At 36.8% G+C, this 21,666-nt stretch overlaps 1 protein-coding gene across 2 annotated transcripts in view; it reads left to right on the top strand.

Moving 5' to 3' along the window:
- The window catches only part of sema3bl (sema domain, immunoglobulin domain (Ig), short basic domain, secreted, (semaphorin) 3bl), a 48,197-nt gene that overhangs the window by 13,135 nt on the left and 13,396 nt on the right, over positions 1 to 21,666 (top strand). For both annotated transcript variants that reach the window (XM_051116707.1, XM_051116705.1), the window contains exons 2-9: positions 2,503 to 2,660; positions 8,928 to 8,990; positions 12,199 to 12,318; positions 14,102 to 14,192; positions 14,938 to 15,054; positions 16,229 to 16,377; positions 17,301 to 17,415; positions 17,539 to 17,608. In XM_051116707.1, coding sequence (XP_050972664.1) covers positions 2,503 to 2,660; positions 8,928 to 8,990; positions 12,199 to 12,318; positions 14,102 to 14,192; positions 14,938 to 15,054; positions 16,229 to 16,377; positions 17,301 to 17,415; positions 17,539 to 17,608 — 883 coding nt within the window. The remainder of the gene's footprint in view (positions 1 to 2,502; positions 2,661 to 8,927; positions 8,991 to 12,198; positions 12,319 to 14,101; positions 14,193 to 14,937; positions 15,055 to 16,228; positions 16,378 to 17,300; positions 17,416 to 17,538; positions 17,609 to 21,666) is intronic.

Genomic DNA, 21,666 nt, shown 5'->3' with positions numbered 1-21,666 from the left:
GTGTGTGTTTTTATAAATGTGGTTTAACATTTGGCTTCGCTCTTTGGCTTCTGTTTGTGCTCTTTTCATCGGCACCCCATTAGCGGCTTTAGACGCGTGCCACCCTCTCAACGAGGCCTCATTCCTCCTTCAGCAGCTCTTTCTCCTCTTTTCTGTCCAACCGCACATTATATGAGGGAATGTGGAGGGAGTCTGGAGTTGTACTAGAGAAAGATAACAAGAGAATGTGTTTGTGGGTGTGGGTGTGTTGTGTGTTCAGTGCTTATCTATATAGTTTAAAATGGGCAAAATATGAGGAAAACTGAAGGAAAAATAAAGTTATATTCAATTCTAAAAGTTTGTTTTCAGGGTTTTGGCTTATCTGTAGTAATTATAATGAACTTTTTGAAAAACAATGGAAGTCTATAGTGTCTTCATTTAGATTTAGTTTATAGTTCTTTGATTTCTTTTTACACATTTGATTTGTACATACTTCTTAAACAAACACACATTGAAAATGATCTACTTTAATACACTACCTTGAGCTCACTTTAGTATGGAAAAGTAAGCTCAAGGTAGTGTATTACACACCTTGTTTCCACCACTAAATAAATACAATATACAATTTACAGAATTGCGAATTATGAAGACAGAATTGCAAAAATTGAACTGCGTTTGTATCTCGTAATTTTGATTGAGTTATAAAGTCCAGTTCTGAGTTAATAACTTAAAATTGTGTGTTCAAAAGTCAAAAAAGTTTGTTTCTCTCAACTGTGATTTTTTTTCCATGAATTATATTACAATTGTGAGTTTATATCACGCAATTCTGAGAAAAAAAGTCAAAATTGTAAGTTTATTTCTCACAATTCTGACTTTATAACTAATGTGATTTTATGTCACTCAATTGCAAGAATAAAAACTTACAATTATGAGTTATAAAGTCAGAATTGTGAGATATAAAGCAAAAGAATTGCAGGATATAAACTTTTTTAAAAGAATTTTTCTCAGCAAAGGAGCTTTTATTATGCCACCATCGACCACTTCCGCTTTTTCCGGTCATGTGCACATGAGGTATAGCAGCGCTGTTTTATCGTACTAGATACACTGGAGTGTGTTAAAAGTTGTTATAACGTTTCTCTGTGTTCGTCAGCTGTCTAATAAACCACATAACATATTAAAGTGTCTTTAGTGTTTCATGTTTTCTACAAAATAAAACCATAAATCGAGGGTGTATGACAGTCTGTTACACTACACTGTAAAAAAAAAAAAAAGTTGAGAAAACTTAAAAACTAAGGCAGCTTGATGCAGTAAGACTTTTGAGTTCTCTCAAAAATAGTTTTTTAGATTTTGTTAAAGATACTTTGTTTAGCCAACATAAATTTGTTTGTTCATGCAATGCCGATTGTCTTATTTTGCAAATAGAAAAGTTTTGTCACAGCAACTGAAACAACAATTACTGTCGTTGAGGTAATTTATTTCTGTATCATAAATTTATTTTTTAGATATCAATTTTTTGTTTGTTTACAAATGACAAACAATGAATTGTTATAGAAACCTTAATGGATGTAGACAACATTGTCTTTGTTTGTAAAACATCTTACAAGTCTAAGACATCCAGCAAACAGATATGAGTTGTTGAACATACTCTAGGCCTCAAAACTAGACACACAAACCTCAAGAACGGTTGCAATAAACAAATGTTAAAAAGATAAGCTCTTTACATGAAAGTGCAACAAATAATGAACAATTATGACAAAACAAAAAGTTTAAATTAAGTTAGCAAACAGCAAAACAGTTATCCTATAACAGTAACTGCGTAATTTATTCATGCTGCAAAGCATGCTGGGAACTCACAAAGCCTTAACATTTCAACAATATGAAATTCTTTATTCAGACAACTGTGTTTGACTATTTGGGACAACATTTGGGGCAACTTTGTTGGTCTGACAAGGATTTTTATGTTGTTTCAGGAAAAGATTGATTTTTTTGAGACTCAAAATATTTTGTAAACTGGAAAATATGCATTTGCATTCCTCACAGTGTAGTTAAATTCTTTACTTCTCTGGATTTAAACATTCTTGGAAACATTTGGTATACATTGGAGTTGTAAACAGGTTCAGCTAAAAGCAAAGTCTCTTTAATTGCCAAGTTTGGTTAAAATGCCTCTGTTGGAAAAAGAACTGATGTAAACTTGCAATCAGTAATATTTTGACTTGCAGCACTTAACAAATAGTCACGCCAATAAAGCGTAATTAAATATAATTGACAACAAGAGAAACAGATAAAGAGTGGTTTAGTTCTCGGAGAACTCAGTCACATTCCACAAACTCCAAGTGCTTCTCCTGCTGTTACGGATTTAAGACGAGTGTCCTCTTTCTGCACTTCATCACAGTTCTCTCCTCATAAAGTCAATCTGCTTTGACTAGTTGAGACAGATTTATTGTCATTTTTCAGTTGAAATGTGGTGTTTATTGTCGTGTCATTCCTAATTCATATCTCTTTCTCTCTCTCGCGCTCCCACAGATCTGTTGGCCACAAACCGTACCTCCATTTTTAATGGTTTCAATGGAGATCTCCACTTGTCGGCTGTGTTTTTGGATGAATATCACGACAGGCTTTTCCTGGGAGGGAAGGATATTCTCTACTCGCTGAGACTGGATCACACGCAGGATGCTAAAGAGGTAACACATGCCATCATTGCGATAAAGTTAAGATAATAAGCTGCCCATATAAAGTGTAAGAGCCCAGAAAAGTGCAAGTGATGATGTAGGTGAATGAGGGCCTGTTAGTGAGAGGTGTCATGTTATCCAGTCTGCCCTACTGGAGACTGTTATCTACAGACACAGATAAAATCAACAGACACTTACATGTGCTGAAACATTTTACACATGATTAGTAAAGGGCATGTAAAGGCTGGTTCACATATGATGCATTCTTGCGTTTAAAAAATGCATGAAGCTCAACAGAATGGAAAAAAGATGCATGTCTGGAGATAACATATGTAAAAGCTGAATTGTTTTAACTTGACAAGGTGTCAATCTAGTCAAAGACATCAATCTAGCAGTGGTTTACATTAATAATTTATGTTATTAATACTGAAAAATGACTATTTAAAGTCATTTTTATAATATTACAACTACTATAAAACCATCATTGTAAAAACATCTTTATACTAATCAAATATAAAGTATATATATATATATCGGGCTGAGCAATAAATCGATAACGAGAATTATCATGCTATATTTTCTCGATAAATGATAACAAGAGATTGATAAATGTTCGATATAATATTTATGTAGCTGACAAACAGGAGAAACACTGTGCGCAATGATACAGTCAGAAGGCTTTTTAATATACAAATCGCCATAATTTACCATACATTTACTGTGGTAACACTAACTGCACAGTAGTATTGTGTCAGAAATGTGGGTATATTTGTACCGAATTTGATTACATTATTAATGTAGACATATATGTATTTATAGAGGAGTAATGGAATATATTTACAGTATTTTTTGGTGATTAAATAGCGTTTATGCATTTATACTAAATGTATTTAGACTACTGTTTTTCATACAAATACCTAAGAACCATATTACATTTTTACCATGGTACTGAGGTGGTATATTTGTAGTTTTAACTGTTATTATCATGATCTACAGATGATGCTATGAAAAAGCAATGGTTAAAAAAAATAAAAATAAATAATCAAACATTGAGAATAATTAAATTTCACCATATAAAAATGAGGTTGCTACAGTTTTTACAGATTTTGCTAATGAACATAAATCTACATCTGTATCAAGCTACTGTCAAATATGCATTTCTAAGAGACAAAAAAAAGTATATTATTATTAATATTATCAGGTAACACAAACCTGTTTCTTGATTTGAAACAGTATTACTCATTAAAACATGCAAAATTAAGAAATAATTTTTTTTCAGTTAAGATATTTATTTTGTTAAGGAAAAATGACTGGAAAAGTTTTAAGAACTCAAAAAATATGAATTGTTTGTCATGCTCTGACCATAAAGAATATTTTAAAGCCACATTTAACCGTCTGGTTTTTGACAACTTTCACATTGTAGCAAAAACCAGCCTTTAGACTTGAAAGAAATAAAAAATGGACATTTATCATGATAATTATCTGTATCGACTGATATGAAAAAAATTATCGTGATAATTTTTTGGCCATATCGCCCAGCCCTAATATATCATATTATAAAAAGCTTATTAAAAACTCCAAGCTCACAGACAGCAGGCCAAACATGTTATTAAATTTACTTTCTCACTCAAAAATGATATCAAAATATAAACTTATAATTACATTTAATATTATAATCTTAATACATATTAAAACAGACTTTCTTTGTGCTTTTTTTTCAAACTCTTTTTTCATCCATTAAAATGTTTACTAAAAATCAAACAAACACATCTGTTCACAAACACGCACATTAAAGTCATATAAACTGACCACACTTCTGACAAAGACTTGTTTAGACCGCACTTAGACATATAAATGCATAAATGGCCTTGGTTGATTTTACAAGTTCAGTGTTTGCTGCCCTTTTTCGTGTTATTGTCACAGTTTTGTGGTGTAGTTTATAATGTCTAGTTGTGAGTTATGAGATAAGCCACAGTGTGTAAATAGGCTCTGAACTAAATGGACTGTAAAAGCAGAAGTGCTTTGGTGCTACTTGTCTCGAGGGTTTGGCAGTTGTTTCCCTGTACAATTAACTTTGTGTATGTGTGTGTGTCTGAGCTTAATTAAAGCCTCTGTTCATGTGTATATGTTATGACTCAAGTCAGTGGAGCCTTAATAAGCGTGGTTGTTTTCGTATGTTGTCTCCAAAGAACTTCTCATTGTGTGTGGCCTTGTTAAACGATATGAACAGGAAGAGGAAGTGCATTGCCATGGTGACAGACACATGGGAGTGGCTGCCACATCTGAGGTTATGACCCTTTGACCTTTGGCTCAAGGACAGACGTTTTCTGTCTTGTTTGACCCTTATGCATTCTGTAAAGCCACAGTATATGTTTTAACATATACTACCTTCTATACTGAGAACTTTCAAAACGTCTCACCTTTTTTTAGCCAGAAAACAAAATGAGGATGTTTGGATGTGTGAACTGACGTGTGCAAGACTGTTTTGCAGATGCTATCAGTAAAGCTTTCTAGCCGAAGGGAAGGGTGCCACAGAAATCAAGCAGTGATTCATGATGTTGTTCTTTAAGAGGAAAAATTACTCAGCCCTGATCAGACTTCCTTTTCCCTCTTGGGCATGTATTTACTGCAAATCTCCATCACCTGTTGCCTTCTTCTCAGCTGATCTCAGTTCAGTGTGAAGAATCATTCACTCATTCTCTTTAAGAGGACTATCAGGCCCAGGATCGACCGTGCAGTGTTTTTTCTTCATTGTTAATAAAGGCTGGTTAATCTTAAACATGGTGCATCCGGAGCAAATGAAAAAGCTGAATGAGTGAGACAGGACTCTTTTCTTCACGCCATGGATTTATAGTATAGTGTTTTATCATTAATAATGACCTTTTAGACTGTCACAATGCATTTTTTCATATTAGTCGATATCAAAGTAAGCGAATTTTAAAGTTTAAAGACATATTTTTGCTGAAAAGTGAACGTTGTAGACCTTTAATTGTGGTTTTAAACTTCTCATTATGGTCGGAACATGACAAACATTTCACGTTTTTGAATTCATTACACTTTTCCGGTTATTTTTGCTTAACCAAAAAATATCTTCATAGACAATTTAATTTCTGTATGTTCTAATGAGTAATATTCTTTCATATCAAACAGGTTTGTGTTGCCTGACTTTGATGATGCAAATCTTCAGCAGTTTGCAGTGCAGACTGCAGCATTAATAATATATTAGTATAAAAATTGTGACAACCTCATTTTTATATGGTGAAATTTAATTATTTTGACTGTTTGAGTTTTATTAAAATTAACCATTGGCCTTCCGTAGTACATTTAGATCATAATAAGCACAGTTAAAAGCTCAATACCATAGTAAATACGTAACTATATGGTTTGTAGGTCCACTTCCAGTCAAAAGACTACTGTTTTTTATGCACATACACTAACAGTCAAAAGTTTTTGAAGTGTAAGATTTTTAATGTTTTTTTTTTTTTTTAAGAAATCTCTTGTGCTCACCAAACCTGCATTTATTTGATCCAAAGTACAGCAAAACAGTAAAAATGTGTCACATGACCCTTCAGAAATCATTCTAATATTGCTTTTCAAGAAACATTTATTATTATTATTATTATTATTATTATCAATATTTAAAACAGTTGATTAATATTTTTAGGATTCTTTGATGAATAGAAATAAAAAGCTTTTTTTTTTTAATTAATACTTTTATTTAGCAAGGGTGCTTGCTTTAAATTCATCAGCAGAGATGACAAAGATATTTATAATGTTACAAAAGATTTCTATTTCAAATAAATCCTGTTCTTCTATACATAATACATGGCGCTTTAGAAACATTGCACTGTTTAATTGCGTGCACAGACACAGCAACATCAAAGATCCCTAAAAAAAATTATACTCAGCTGTCTTCAACATAATAATGCTAAATGTTTTTGAGCAGAAAAGCAGAATATTAGAATGATTTCTGAAGGATCATGTGACTGAAGTAATGATGCTAAAAAAATTCCTGAAATCACAGGAATAAATAACATAAAAATGGAAAATAGTTATTTTAAATAGTACAATTTTACTGTTTTTGCTGTACTTTCAATCAAATAAATGCAGGCTTTTAAAAAAAAAATAAAATTAAAAAAAACATTAAAAATCTTACTGTTCAAAAACTTTTGACTGGTAGTGTATGTGTATGAGAAACAGTAGTCTAAATACATTTTGTATAAATGCACAAACGCTATAGCTTAATCAAAAATACTGTAATTTTATTGAATTACTCTGTTAATACATTTAATACAGGACTACATTAAAAATATAATAAAATTCGATATGAATATCCCAAATTTGTGCCAATACAATACCATGGTGCAGTTAGTGTTACAACAGTAAATCCATGGCCAAAAGCCTTTTACTGTATTGTTGCACATAATGTTTCTCCTGTTTGTCAGCGCTGTTTCATCTGCCTTTAAACTAGTTTAAATCAATAAGTCATTTGTGTTCTTCATTAAATTCAAGTGCTTCACACCGGATCTCACAACGCTGTTTAGTGGCCGCATGATCGCGACTTATCAGCGAGTAAATGCATCTATTCTAGTAAGCTTGTGTCATTTGAACTTTGAGCCAAGCGGATAAATGGTCCATGTGGCATGGTGAATAGTGATAATGAATAGTGCTATTTCCCTCCGCTTTTGCTGCATAAACATATATCAAACATTTATCGAGCTCTTGTTATCGTTTTATTGAGAAAAATTATATGACAATAATTATTGTGCCCTACTTTCAGATTGATGCGACCCAATAACAGCCACATTTGGACTATTTTAGTCCAAGTGTCCTTAAGAATAAAGGTAATGACTAATTAAGGAAATAGGAAATGTTTTCATTCACAGGAAGGATGCTTGGTAACGTAGTTGATTACAGGTTCCTGATTTAGACAATGTCGAAATATGTAAGAGCTTGAAAGGATAAATAAAAACAAATGACTCACTAATGATTTAAGCATATGAAGGCTGGAACAGATGCAAACTAGCAACATTTTTTGAATAATATCTGACATTTTACAAGCAGTAGATTTCTAAATTAGTCAACAAGTCCGGGCATTATCTACATTTTACACATTTCGCTAAGACTTTTGTGAATTAACAGTGACTTAAACTGCATTTAAAGTGTACATCATTTCCCTGAGAATTGAACCCGTGACCTTGGCATTGCTTCAGTTATGAGCTACATGAACACTGTGTAACTTTACATTCATTTATTTGAATATATTTTTGTTGAAAACATAATCTTAATGTGTGGCTGATATGTCTAATCACACAAATTGATAATTATATTTGTGTTATATTCTGTTGGCTTTTGCTGAAGGGGACCATATAACTTTTTAAACATTAAGCTTGCATGTGTTTGCAGATCTGTATAAACAAGCCCAAAAGTCTCTGTGAGGTCTAAACGTGACTGTTCTGTGACACGTGAGAAATGAATGTGTCAGGATGTGCAATCACTGTATACATATTTGGATAGATGTGATTGTTTATTTCTCAATCGTTCATAATATCAGGATAGGTTTTGTGACTTTGACACTCTCGGAGTTATTGTTTTATAAATCTTTATTGTTGACATTCATGAGAAAAAAACTCCACAAAACATTTTTTGTCACACACCCACCCACAGTGTCACACACTCACTTTACCTCACATAATGGGCAGAGTCAATTTGTAACCTATTTGTAGCTTGATTTCCCTGAAGAGCATAAGCACTGGCACTGTGGTGCTTTAGAAACTTTGCAATGTTTAATTGCGTGCACAGACACAGTAAAATCAGCTCAACCAATGGGGTGAGGCTATCTGTTTTTCTGACCAGTGGCAGATGGGGTGCATTCAGGAAGCAGCCATTATTTTGAAATATCATTTGGTACCGCTTTATTGGCACATAAATGACTTTAAAAGTTGGCATGAAATGAAAATTGTAATAATCTTTTCTCCCCTATTGTGAGAATCCAAGTGATGAAATGGCTTCTCAAACAACAACAAAAATTGTAGGGCAGGACTTGATTTGTCCTTTGGGAAAGATTATTGCATTGGATCATGGTTGTTTGCTGTTCTTTGTCCATTTTAAGTCATGGTAACTGCACTTATTTTCAGATTTTGTTATGTTTGGATATTTGGCTGTTTAATTAGTCTTAACAAGTAAATGAGTCTGGGTGTGAATTGGACAGAGCTGTGTTTAGTGTGTGTTTATTTTACAAGATGATACATTTTATTTGCTTTTTCTCTTTATCTCCAGATCCATTGGCCTTCGTTGCCTGAGAACCGTGAGGACTGCATTCTCAAAGGGAAAGATCCAGAGGTGAGTGAAAAACTGGTTCTGAATTTACTAAAACATCAACAAATGTAAAGGTTGTGTCAGCGTGTCACAGTTTCCAAAATTCTTTTTTTTGGGGGGAAGCTGGCATACTTTAAATGTCAGGTTCTTTCATGATATCCCAAATCTAGCTGGTGACAGCAGAAATCATCAAATCAAGTTTGTTTTGGAATGTGTGTTTAGTATGATTACCTTATTTCATGTGGTTCAAACTGGAGTTCCAAATGAAAACATCTGTCCATCTTCAGCTATACTCAGTGTGTGCTGCAGTTGGTGTGATGACTGGAGAGAAGAAGCCAAACGCCCATAAATGAGATTTGATCCTCTCACTTATTGTTGTCCTGCTTCCAACCAAGTTTGTATGTGACTCATGAGTCTCTTAAACCTAATGACCGTAGAAAGCCGTCCCAATACATGGAACGCAGTTATTCTTCGATTTTTTTTTTTTTTAAATCCCCTTTGCGTTTTCTTTTAGATTTCTGTTTCTTGTTCTTTTTCTTGTTCGCCCTCTCCCTTTTTTATATTTAAATAAATATTTCCTGTTTTTTGTCCCTAATGGTGGAACGTCTTTCACACACACACACACTTGTACGGAGATACTCTCTGCATCTGTTAGTGTTTAGCATGTTTCGCTCATAAAGTGGAAATGTGAGGTGTCGCCATGGTTACACGCTCTGGTGACTGTCCCGGCAGTATTGTTTGATGTGACAGGTGAGTGCGATTTCACAGCGGTGTTTAATGACTCTGTTTGGTGTGTGAGTATGTGTTAGGGAATTGAACAGGATATTTGTTTTTCATTTAAACTTCAGCTAGTGAAACACCACACAGATATAAACTCAGACGAGTTTTATTAACTACATAAAACAGCTCACACAAAAAAGACTGGTGGCACTTTACATGGGGACATTTTAGGGTTACACTTTATTTTGATAGTTCACTTTAGACATTCGGCTAACTCTTAGTAACTTTGCAACTACATGTCAACTAACTCTTATTAGAGTATTAGTTAGGGTTAGTAGAATAAGTTGACATGTACTTGCAAAGTTACTTATAGTCACATAGGGATGTGCCCAAAAAGGCACTTTCTACGGAGCCACTAAGAGACATGCTTAGCCGTTTGCGGTAGCCTGTTACAGTACAGTACAGTACATGCAATTTCACTTACCACATAAACTCAATGGAGAGAGATAACTGATAGGATGATAGTGAATGATTGGAGATCCTGAGCACCACTGACAAACATCTAATCTTGTAAAATGTGTGGTAAGAACTGCTGCTCCGTATACACAGAGTACTGTTATCACAAATCTTGAAAGTGAAAGTAAAAAGCGAGCACGCATTCAAAAGCGATTTCAATGCTCTCGCATATTAATAGCAGCTACTTGATGCTCACAATTTATATACAGTATAATTACCCAATGATATAATTGCGAGAGAAATTATTTAAATATATTTTTCTCCCACCTCATATTTATTCCCTTTAGGGGTTCTGCAGTACACACTATTTCCTTTCCGAACACATGCACATCCCTATGAGGAACCATATAAAGTCTTAGCAGATATTACGCAGACAGCCTACTAATACTCTAATGACTAGCATCTGAGTAGTTACAGAGTTACTTATAGTTAGTAGAATGTCTAAAGTGGACTATCAAAATAAGTTTTATCCATTTTAGTTTATTTATGTATTTATTTTAGAATTAGAGGCACAAATCCATTTCTTGGGGACAACCATTTGATACTTCAGATTAACTACTATAAATAAAACCTAGCATGAAAATACAGTTTTAACCTTTTTTAACCTCAAAAGTGGTATTACATTATTAATAAATAAGAAAATTTAATTACTAACTCACTTTAATGACCAAAGCTATTAATTTATTTATTTTTCACAATTTATTTGAATATTAAATTAATTTATTTTAATGCATTTAATAGAATATTTATTAATAAAATAAAACTACAAAAATCAGGGTTTCATCACAAATGAGGTTTGTCCCAAATGTTACCGATACTGACTCTTCATCTCTGCAGTAGTGATGCCACCTGTATGTTTTATATGGAGACCAAGATGGCAGAAAGTGCATCCTGTTTGCTTTAATTATTTTACACAAGTGCAACGTTTCGTTGTTATTCTGAGTAAACTTAGAGCTTTACAGAAACGTACCAATAAACGTAGAATCTTTGCAGATTTGAAAGATGTATTACTTCTATCTGTATTACCAAAAATTACAGTATTTTAAGAGCAAGTGGTCGCACCGGCACATTGCAGTGAGCGCACTACTATTCAGCTTCCACGCACTGCACAGACACTTGACTAGCACACATTTTTCTAGGTTAACATTAGATTGATCTGCCATGTAAAGTTGCTACTACAAACATCTTTCAGATGAAAAGCCATATTTAAGGTCTGAATGATAGGTGAGCGTTTGGATGTCCTGTCCGATGTACCATTACCACATAGACCAGACTTTAATGATCTGTCCGTCACAGAGTGTGGAATATTTTTTTAGCGACTTACTTAATTTTGGTTGACCAAGACTCTTCTTGTCGACTAATGGTTAGTAGATTATTAGGGGGCAGCCCTAATGTTTATGGAAAGTGACTGATACATTGCTGCTTTGGATCTTTCTCCCTCTCTCAGTCCTGCTGGTTAACATCTGGTCGCAGTTTGAGCATCTGCTTGCATCTTTTATGACCCTTGACCTTTCGTTCATTTGTGCTCCACTGATTTTCAACCTACGCAGTCAATGAGGCTGCATACAGGTGGCCGTAGTTAGAGTGTGTACGTTGATAGTGCGTGTGTGTTTGTATGTGTGTGTGAGATGTCTTCCTCTTTCTGAACCCTTCAGTAATTGGACCATAAGAGCTTCTTTCACATGCTGAAAGCTTTGGTCTTTAGTGAGTTTTAAGTAGGGATCATTTTCTTGCTTTTTTCTCTGATCCATTAAAATGTTAATGATTCCTGTAACTCTCCATTCAAACACTCCAGGGACATATCGGTCACACTTACACATACCAAAACTCCTCATGATTATGAACTGCACTTGATGAGTTTAACTTGGTTGTCCAATGTAAACTACATGTGTTTGTATGTTTGTGTAAGTAATTGTGCTGTAATTATGAAGATTGTACCCTCATTTGCCATCCAACATTTTAATATGAACTCTTACTGTGTGTGTGTTTAATACAGACGGAGTGTGCGAACTTTGTTCGGTTGCTGCAACCATTTAACCGCACTCATCTACTGGCCTGTGGAACTGGAGCTTTCCAGCCTGTGTGTGTGTATGTGAACGTCGGACACCGCGGAGAGGTAACACACACACAAACACTCCCTCCCACTGCTTCACACCTAGTGTGTTTGTGTATGCACATCAGGAGGATCTAATTTACTTATGTATATCAGAGACCTAATTGTTTAAGGTCAGAGGTCACCCACCAACAAGCCAGCCAGTAACAGGTCAAGACAAGATCATAAGAGAAGATACAAATCAAAAACACACAGAGGCAGAGAATATAAAAAGAGAAATAATGTGTGTGTCTATTCTGGCACTGGAGAGCTGCTTTTTATTTCCTTTGAGGTGTTTTAACTGGTGTGTCACCACACTGGGCGCCAGAGATGTCTGACAAATAGACAATACGACATTGTGTAATCTGTCTTTGGCACCACCGGACACACCCATACAGTGCCTGTAAAAAAAAAAAAACTAGAAGTCGATAGCTACCAGCAACTGTTTAGTTGCAGTTCTTCAAAATATTTTCACTTATATTACATGGAAGAACAATTTTAATATCCCTTTAACTGTGTAATCGATTTTTTGTTTATCTGGCACAAAAAATATAAATTAGAGTGAATTCAATGCATTCATTAATGATAAATACAACCAGTAACACTAGTTAACTAAAGGAATTGGTGGATTATTTATTATAATTGGTTAAATGTAAACCAGAACAAATAATTTCACTAAAATGTTTTGACTTTCCCAATGCTGCATGCAGTATAACACAGAAAAAAGGGATTGTGTATGAGAGCACAGTCATTGCCTCAGCTCTTCTGGCTGTAAATCTAAGTGTATAATAGACCGTGACAAGAAAAACAATGATGTAGTGTTGTGTAATGCTACCCTGGTACTTGTTGGAAAAATCTGTTCATTACTTAAAGATCTGTGCTATTATGAACAGCTGAATTACACTGAAGTCATGCTACTGATAATTGTAGCAAGTAAAACTTAGTAGGGTTGCTAAATTTAGTTAATTAAACCCCAACCCAATTTCAGAGTTGGTCAGTTTGACAAACTACAATGAACAAATCAAATAAACTGGTAGAAACTACCAAATCCAAAGTCTGGGGTCAGTAAGCATTTAATAATTCAAATTGATCTGAATTGACAGCAAATACTTATTCTATTTATGAAATAATCTTAAAAAGGTATGGTGTCCACAAAAATATTATGCACAGCACAACTGTTTTCAACAATAATTATAAAAAAATTAGTTTCTTGAGCACTAAATCAGCAAATCAGAATGATTTCTGAAGGATCATGTGACTGAAGACTAATTTAATGCTAAAAATTCAGCTGTGCTATTGCAGAAATCAATTATAGTTTACATTATTGGACTAAAATCTGTAGTAATAATCCACAATATTACTGTTCTTACTGTCAAATACATGCAGCCTTAGTGAGCATCTTTCAAAAGCATCTTACAGACCACGAACTTCTGAACAATAGTGTATGTCAGACATGTTTGCATTTCACATTTTTGTATATAAAATACATTTTTATATTAATCTCTAAGATACTAATTCATTGTGACATTTTTTAAGCTATTAGTTTAGTTTAGAATCAGTTCTCATAAGGTGAGGAAAAGTCAGGAAGCATTAAACTGAACTACAATAATAAATATATTTTTGGAGATATTAAGTGGGCTTTGGGGTCTCTAATACCCCAAACTGAACATGATTAATAGTATAGTCTCAGTATTGTAAAAATAAATAATACATTTCTTCACAAGCAAGACAAATTCAAACATATGTGAGCTTAAGTTTATTGTTGAGTTGTGAAATTAATGTGGATTTTCTGACTTCTTGTTGGCAGCACGTGTTCAGTTTGGATCGTACCATGGTGCAGAATGGGAGGGGGAAATGTCCCCATGACCCCAAACTACCATTTGCAAGCACCTTCGCAGGTACATTTCTGTGTTAAGTTTCATGCCACTGCATGCTTGTGTTGTGCGCTTATGAGTATGTCAGAGCATGTTTGTGTGTGTGTGTATTTTGGCTCTTGTGTATGTTGGGTGGAGGTTTCTGCTTGTCAGTTGTCACTGAGATTATGAGCCGTTGTAAATTGACTGTTCTGATGGGGGAAATTTGAGGTGTTCTTCAGTCCAGGTTTAGTGTTGTGAAGATCTGTATGTGTGTGTTACAGTCTTCTGGGGCAATGTGTGTCTTTACAACACTACACAATCTTGGCTTTCCTCGTGTGACGTTATGCCAGATGCAGTACATTTTGGAACAGATTTTTAAGATTGCATGTTAGTGAACTTGGAGACACTTTCACACACTGACATACTGTACACATGAGTTTTGTCAGATAATTGATGGGCAACAGGGGCAGCATGTGCTCATGTAGATTTTAAAAGTTTTTTTTAAAGTATTATTAAAAACAGTAAAATGGTATGATCTCATTTAAGATGACGAGTGTGTGACTTTGAAAAGCTGTTGACTGTATATCAGGTCTCACCTGATTTATACATTAGGTGTGTGTGTGTGGATGTATGTGTGTGTGTTTTCAAGCTGATAACATGATTTAATGAAAAAATTTACAATGGGGCTTCTTGCAGAGTTTTTTTTTTTTTTTTTACTTTTCTAGTCTCGTGTAAGAGATTGAGTTCTCTGTGCTGACCTACAATACTCACTGTCTCTCTCTCTCAGGTGGAGAGCTATACACTGGTCTGACTGCAGATTTTTTGGGGAGAGACTCTGTGATTTTGAGAGGTTTAGGGACTCGCTCGCCCATGAGAACAGAGACGGATCAGAAAATCCTACACGGTACGAAATTACTTAATTTTGATATTAATAAACATTTTCAGTGTTATTTATTATGTGTTTTATAACATTTATGGTGGAAAGGATGGTGACATACATACATTATTTTTTATATATTAGAAAATTTGTAATGTTTTTTTTATTTATTTATTTAATATTCTGTTCACCAAACCTACATTTATTTCACCCAAAGCACAGCAAAAACAGTAAAACTAAAATTTTAAAATATTTTTGCTATTCAAAATAACTGTTTTCTATTTGAATATATTTGAATATGTAATTTATTCCTGACTTCAAAGCTGAATTTTTAGCATCATTACTCCAGTCACATGATCCTTCAGAAATCCTTATAATATTCTGATTTGCTGCTCAAAAACATTTATTATTATTGTTATTATTATTATGTTGAAAACAGCCGAGTAGAATTTTTTTTCAAGTTTCTTTGATGAATAGAAAGTTCAGAAGAACAGAATTTATCTGAAATAGAAATCTTTTGTAACGTTATAAATATCTTTATCATCACTTTTGATCAATTTAAAGCATCCTTGCTAAATAAAAGTATTATTTTCTATAATCCCCCCCAAAAAAAATAAATAAATAAATAAATAAAATACTGACTCCAAGCTTTTGAATATTACAGATAAATGCTGATCTTTGGATCTTTCTGTTCATCAAAGAATCCTGAAAAAATGTATTCAGCTGTATTCAATAATAATAATAATAGTAAACGTTTCTTGAACAGCAAATCAGCATATTACAATGATTTCTGAAGGATCATGTGACAATAAAGACTGAAGTAATGATGCTGAAAATTTAGCTTTGATCACAGGAATAAATTACATTATAAAATACATTAAATTAGAAAGCAGTTATTTTAAATAGTAAAAATATTTCACAATATTACTGCTTTTGCTGTATTTTGGTTCAAATAAATGCAGGCTTGGTGAGCAGAAGAGACTTCTTTAAAAACATTAAAAATCTTTTGACTGGTAGTGTATAAACACTAAAATAACACTGTTGGAAATGAGCATTCATAATTTGTGTAAAATTTGTTATAAATAATTTTTTTACACAATAAATGTTGCAATTGTTGAATTGATTTGCAGAGACTACATACTTTGAGCAATCAGATATGCATTACAATAGTGTTTCTATGTGTGTGTTTGTGCATGTGCAGAGCCCAGGTTTATTGCGGCCCACCGCATTCCTGACAGTGCAGACAAAGATGACGATAAAATTTATTTCTTCTTCACTGAAAGAGCAAAAGAGACCGCAGAGCGAGATGACGAAGGAGCCATACACACACGCATTGGACGTTTGTGTGCGGTGAGACAAACGGCAACAAACACCACATAGATACATCCAAGTAGGCCAGTATGCTGGAATGCTCCTGTCTTTTTTCAACCACATGTGCACAGCTGCTGGATGGTTTGGATGCCTCTGAATCACACACACACTCATCGCATACCTTAGTACCCATACACACACATACACACTAACACACAAGGCTCTGTAGAGTAAGGGGAGCTGCACAAACCTCCCTCTGTCATTCAGAGGTCAGTGTTCAAAGAGCCGGGGTCAATCGCACATTACTGTCATTTTGACTGCTATTCATTGTTCAACTTCAGCACGTTTCCAAATCACACACACGCACTCTTTTACACTGCGGAGAGGGTGATTATTTTCACATATACCGATTACACAGATTTAGGATCCTTTACGCCACCCAAGCGTTTTCGACATGGTAAACCCAGCTGCATTGCTTTTCGGGAAACCGTAACAGAATTTCCCTCAGGGTGCCATAATCTCCATAACTGCAGATATTTTGTGATATTGAACCATTCTTGTTCCCACGGGAACAGTTACAACTGAATGTTTATGTATAAACAGGGTTCAGATTACAGAGGTATGGGGTGTGACCCCCCTTAATTAAACCACTACAGCTGAAAAAGTCTGAAAAATGAGAGCTGTCCATAAACTCTGTTGCACTAGGGATTGTGGGAAATATTTGCTGAAAAGCATGTATGGATGTACTGTGGCACTAGTTTCAATGCACTGTGCTTTGGAATGCACTTGCATACTACTTAGGATGGATAGTATTCACACACTGAGATGCAAGGATAGTTTGTTTTACCCAGAGTTGATTGTGTGTGGTCTGGGAGTAAAAGATACTTAGATTTGATTTTTTGCTAATCTGTTGTCCATAAGTGAATCCAACGGCTCATGATTTATTGTTTATGTGGTTTCAGAATGATGTGGGTGGGCAGAGGGTTCTGGTAAATAAGTGGAGCACATTTATTAAAGCCCGACTGGTGTGTTCCGTTCCTGGACCTCACGGCATCCAAACACACTTTCACCAGCTGGGTGAGAAAATAAACACACACACATCCTCAGCTACTTTTTATATACAATATTATGTAAACTTGACATCGTTTCAAGCTTTTACGACCCTTGTGTGATCTTTGAATGTATGTGTTTGTCATACAGAGGGTGTGTTTCTGTTAAGGACCAAAGATGAAACCAATCCAGAGATCTACGCAATATTCAGCACCATCAGGTCTGTCTCAAATCCAGGCTAAAAGCACATCTGTTTATGTGTGCATTTCCTCCGTAAGGCACTGTGCTGTGCTTCCACTTGTATTGAGTGCACTATATTATTTCATTCAGTTTATGTCTTTGTATATACACTTGCTCTTTTGGTTTAATCATTTTTAGACTAAACTTTATTTTTTTCTCTGTTATGTATTTTATGCGTTTTTTTATTTTCTTGTTCATTTTTAATGTTCTTAATATTTTTGCATTTTAGAACTTTTGTATTTGTTTTGATTTACTCTTTTTTCTCTCCCTTAATTATACAATTGTATGTCAGTGTTTTAGTGCCATGTTAAAAAATAAAAAAAATCTAAAATTACGAGAATAAAGTCGAAATTACAAGAATAAAGACAAAATATTTTGAGAATAAAGTCAAAATAACAAAAAAATTTAAAATTGCAAGAATAAAGTTGAAATATTTAGAGAATAAAGTCGAAATTACGAGAATAAAGATGAAATATTTTGAGAATAAAGTAAAAATTACAAGAATAAAGTCAAAATATTTGAGAATAAAGTCGAAATATTTTACGAATAAAGTAGAAATATTTTAAGAATAAAGTTGAAATATTTTGAGAATAAAGTCGAAATTACGAGAATACAGACGAAATATTTTGAGAATGAAGTAAAAATTACGAGAATAAAGTCAAAATATTTGAGAATAAAGTCGAAATATTTTATGAATAAAGTAGAAATATTTTAAGAATAAAGTTGAAATATTTTGAGAAAAAAGTAGAAATATTTTGAGAATTAAGTTGAAATATTTTGAAAATCAGGTAAAAATTACAAAAAGAAAATCAAAAATTACAAGAATAAAGTCAAAATTTTTGAGAATAAAGTTGAAATATTTTAAGAATAAAGTCAAAATATCTTGAGAATAAATTCTAAATATTTTGAAAATAAAGTTGAAATATTTTGAGAATAAAGTTTAAATATTTGAGAATAAAGTAAAAATATTTTGAAAATAAAGTCAAAATATTTCAAGAATAAAGGTGAAATATTTCTAGAATAAAGTAGATGTAACGAAGACGCAGAGGTGGAATCCAAAAGCGGATGTTTATTAAAACAACAGCAAACATACACAATGAACCGTAATCCAAGCAGGCAGTGAGTAAAAGCAGGCAGTGGGTCAGATAACGAGAGAAACAGTCCAGTATAACAAACGTAACAATGGGGGTAATCCAGAGAGCGATGGTCAGAGGCAGAAATAGGTCAAACCTTGTAATCAGTCCACACAAGCAAACAATCCAAACAGGGGTGATCCGTAAACTCAGAAATCCATAAACAAAGCAAAACAGCAACAGGTAATCCAACAGAGTAAAGTTTACAACGCTCGGTAAGGCAGGTTTAACTGGCAATACTTCGCAACATGCAAGCACATGGTGAGTCCTTATATACTGCCAAACAGGAAGTGACAGTAGAAGCAGCAGAGGGAGCATGCAGGCAGTACTGGGGTGAGGGCTCCCTCTGCTGGCTTGGCGTTACAGAATCCCCCCCCCTAGGAGCGACTCCTGGCGCTCAAACAACAGTCCAGGTGGGTGGGGGAACAGAGGCAAAACAGGGGGTGGGACGGAGGGCCAGGTCCATGTAGAGCAGGTGGGTCTGGATCGTGGAGCAGGGACAGACAGTGAAGCACAGGAGGACCTGGACCATGGAGCAGTGGCAGACAGTGAAGCACTGGAGGACCTGGGCCGTGGGGCTGTGGCAGACAGTAGAACCCTGGAGGTCCTGGGCCGTGGTGCAGTGGCAGACAGTGAAGCACTGGAGGACCTGGGCCGTGGGGCTGTGGCAGACAGTAGAACCCTGGAGGTCCTGGGCCGTGGTGCTGTGGCAGACAGTGGAAACCTGGAGGACCTGGGCCGTGGAGCGACAGCAGACCGTGAAATACTGACGTGCCTGGGCCGCAGAGCAATGACAGACAGTGGAACACTGGAGGTCCTGGGCCGTGAAGCAGTAGCAGACCATGAAGTACTGGAAGGCCAGGGCCGTGGCACAATGGCAGAGTAGGGAACCATGGTGGGGCAGGCAGAGCAGGTAGGGCTGGGAGCCATGGCGACGCAGGCAGAGCAGACAGAACAGGGGGCCATAGCAAGGCAGGCAGAGCAGGCGTAACAGGGAGCCATTGCAGGGCAGGCAAAGCGGTGTGCACATGAATGATTTCTTTGGCCTTCTTGATAGCGACATGGCGGGCAGAGAGTTCATAATAGGCCTTTGTGACTGTGACATGGTGGGCAGAGAGTTCATGATAGGACGCCGCTCCCATAGGAGGATCTACAGCTAGCGCTGACACCTCTGGGGGCATGGGCGCAGATGCTTGGGCAGAAGAGGCCTCTGACGTAGACTCGTGGACAGACGAGGCAGTGAGTTCATTAATGGACGCCACCTCCTTAGGAGGTTCTACAGCGCATGCTGACACCTCAGGAGGTATTGGCGCAAACTCTTGGACAAGAGAGGCTTCTGGTATAGACTCGTGGATAGACGAGGCCTTGGGAGCAGACTCGTGGATAGACAAGGCTTCTTGAGCAGACTCGTGGACAGATGAAGCTTCGGGAGTAGACTCGTGGGCAGACGAAGCTTCTGGAGCAGACTCGTGGACAGACGAAGCTTCTGAAGCGGTCTCGTAGACAGACGAAGCTTCTGGAGCGGTTTCGTAGACAGGCGAGGCCTCCGGGGCAGACTCGTGGACCGGTGAGGCCTCGGGAGCAGACTTTTGGACAGAAGAGGCCTCTGGAGCACAGTATGCTGCCCACATACTGAGGATGGCTACGGCCATTACAGGCAGCACAGTAGCTAGTGGGGTGTCTGTTGACCTTGTGGGTGCTGATGTTATGGGCTTGTGGCTTGTGAATGTGGGCTCTGCGTGGCTTGGGAGCGTGGGCTCGTGGCTTGGGAGTGGCTTGGGAGCGTGGGCTCTGCGTGGCTTGGGAGCGTGGGCTCTGCGTGGCTTGGGAGCGTGGGCTCTGCGTGGCTTGGGAGCGTGGGCTCTGCGTGGCTTGGGAGCGTGGGCTCTGCGTGGCTTGGGAGCGTGGGCTCTGCGTGGCTTGGGAGCGTGGGCTCTGCGTGGCTTGGGAGCGTGGGCTCTGCGTGGCTTGGGAGCGTGGGCTCTGCGTGGCTTGGGAGCATGGGCTCTGCGTGGCTTGGGAGCGTGGGCTCTGCGTGGCTTGGAGACAGTGATTATCTTGTGGAGTGGCTCTGGGATGGCAGCCATCTTGTGAACTGGCTTGGGGAAGGCGGCCATCTTGTGGATTGGCTCTGGGAAGGCGGCCATCTTGTGGACTGGCTTGGAGATAGCAGCCATCTTGTGAGCTGGTTGTAGGAGGGTAGCCATGACAGGTGCAGACTCCGGACGGGCAGGAATGGCGTGAGCAGGCCCTGGAGCGGCAGGCATGGCGTGAGCAGGCCCTGGAGCGGCAGGCATGGCGTGAGCAGGCCCTGGAGCAGGAAACGTGACGTGAGCAGGCTTTGGCTTTGCAGGCATGACGTGAACAGGCTTTGGCTTGGTGGATGTGGCTTGAACAGGCTGTGGTGTGGTGGTTACTGCGGGATTGCGGGGTCCCTCGTCCGCAATCCCAACAGTGTATGATGATCCGCTTAGGAGTAGGGCATGATCAATATATTTCTCTAGTGACCAATGAATCTTTCCCCCAGGTAGCCATGAACGAATGGGATCGTTTAAACCCACCCGAAAAATGTCCTTCAGTGCCACGTCATTAAAATCAACAAGGTAACACAGTCCACAAAATTCCTCTACATACTCCTCTATAGCCTTGTCCCCTTGACGAAGGCAGAGGAGACGAGATACTGTTGGGTTCATGTTGGCTGAACGTTTCCGCTGGATTCTTGGTAGGCGAAGTATTCTGTAACGAAGACGCAGAGGTGGAATCCAAAAGCGGATGTTTATTAAAACTACAGCAAACATACACAATGAACCGTAATCCAAGCAGGCAGTGAGTAAAAGCAGGCAGTGGGTCAGATAACGAGAGAAACAGTCCAGTATAACAAACGTAACAATGGGGGTAATCCAGA

Source organism: Labeo rohita, chromosome 8 (assembly GCF_022985175.1).
Source record: "Labeo rohita strain BAU-BD-2019 chromosome 8, IGBB_LRoh.1.0, whole genome shotgun sequence".
Taxonomy (NCBI): Eukaryota; Metazoa; Chordata; class Actinopteri; order Cypriniformes; family Cyprinidae; genus Labeo; species Labeo rohita.
Note: the sequence above shows the minus strand (reverse complement) of the source record. Positions and strands in the feature narration are given on the sequence as shown.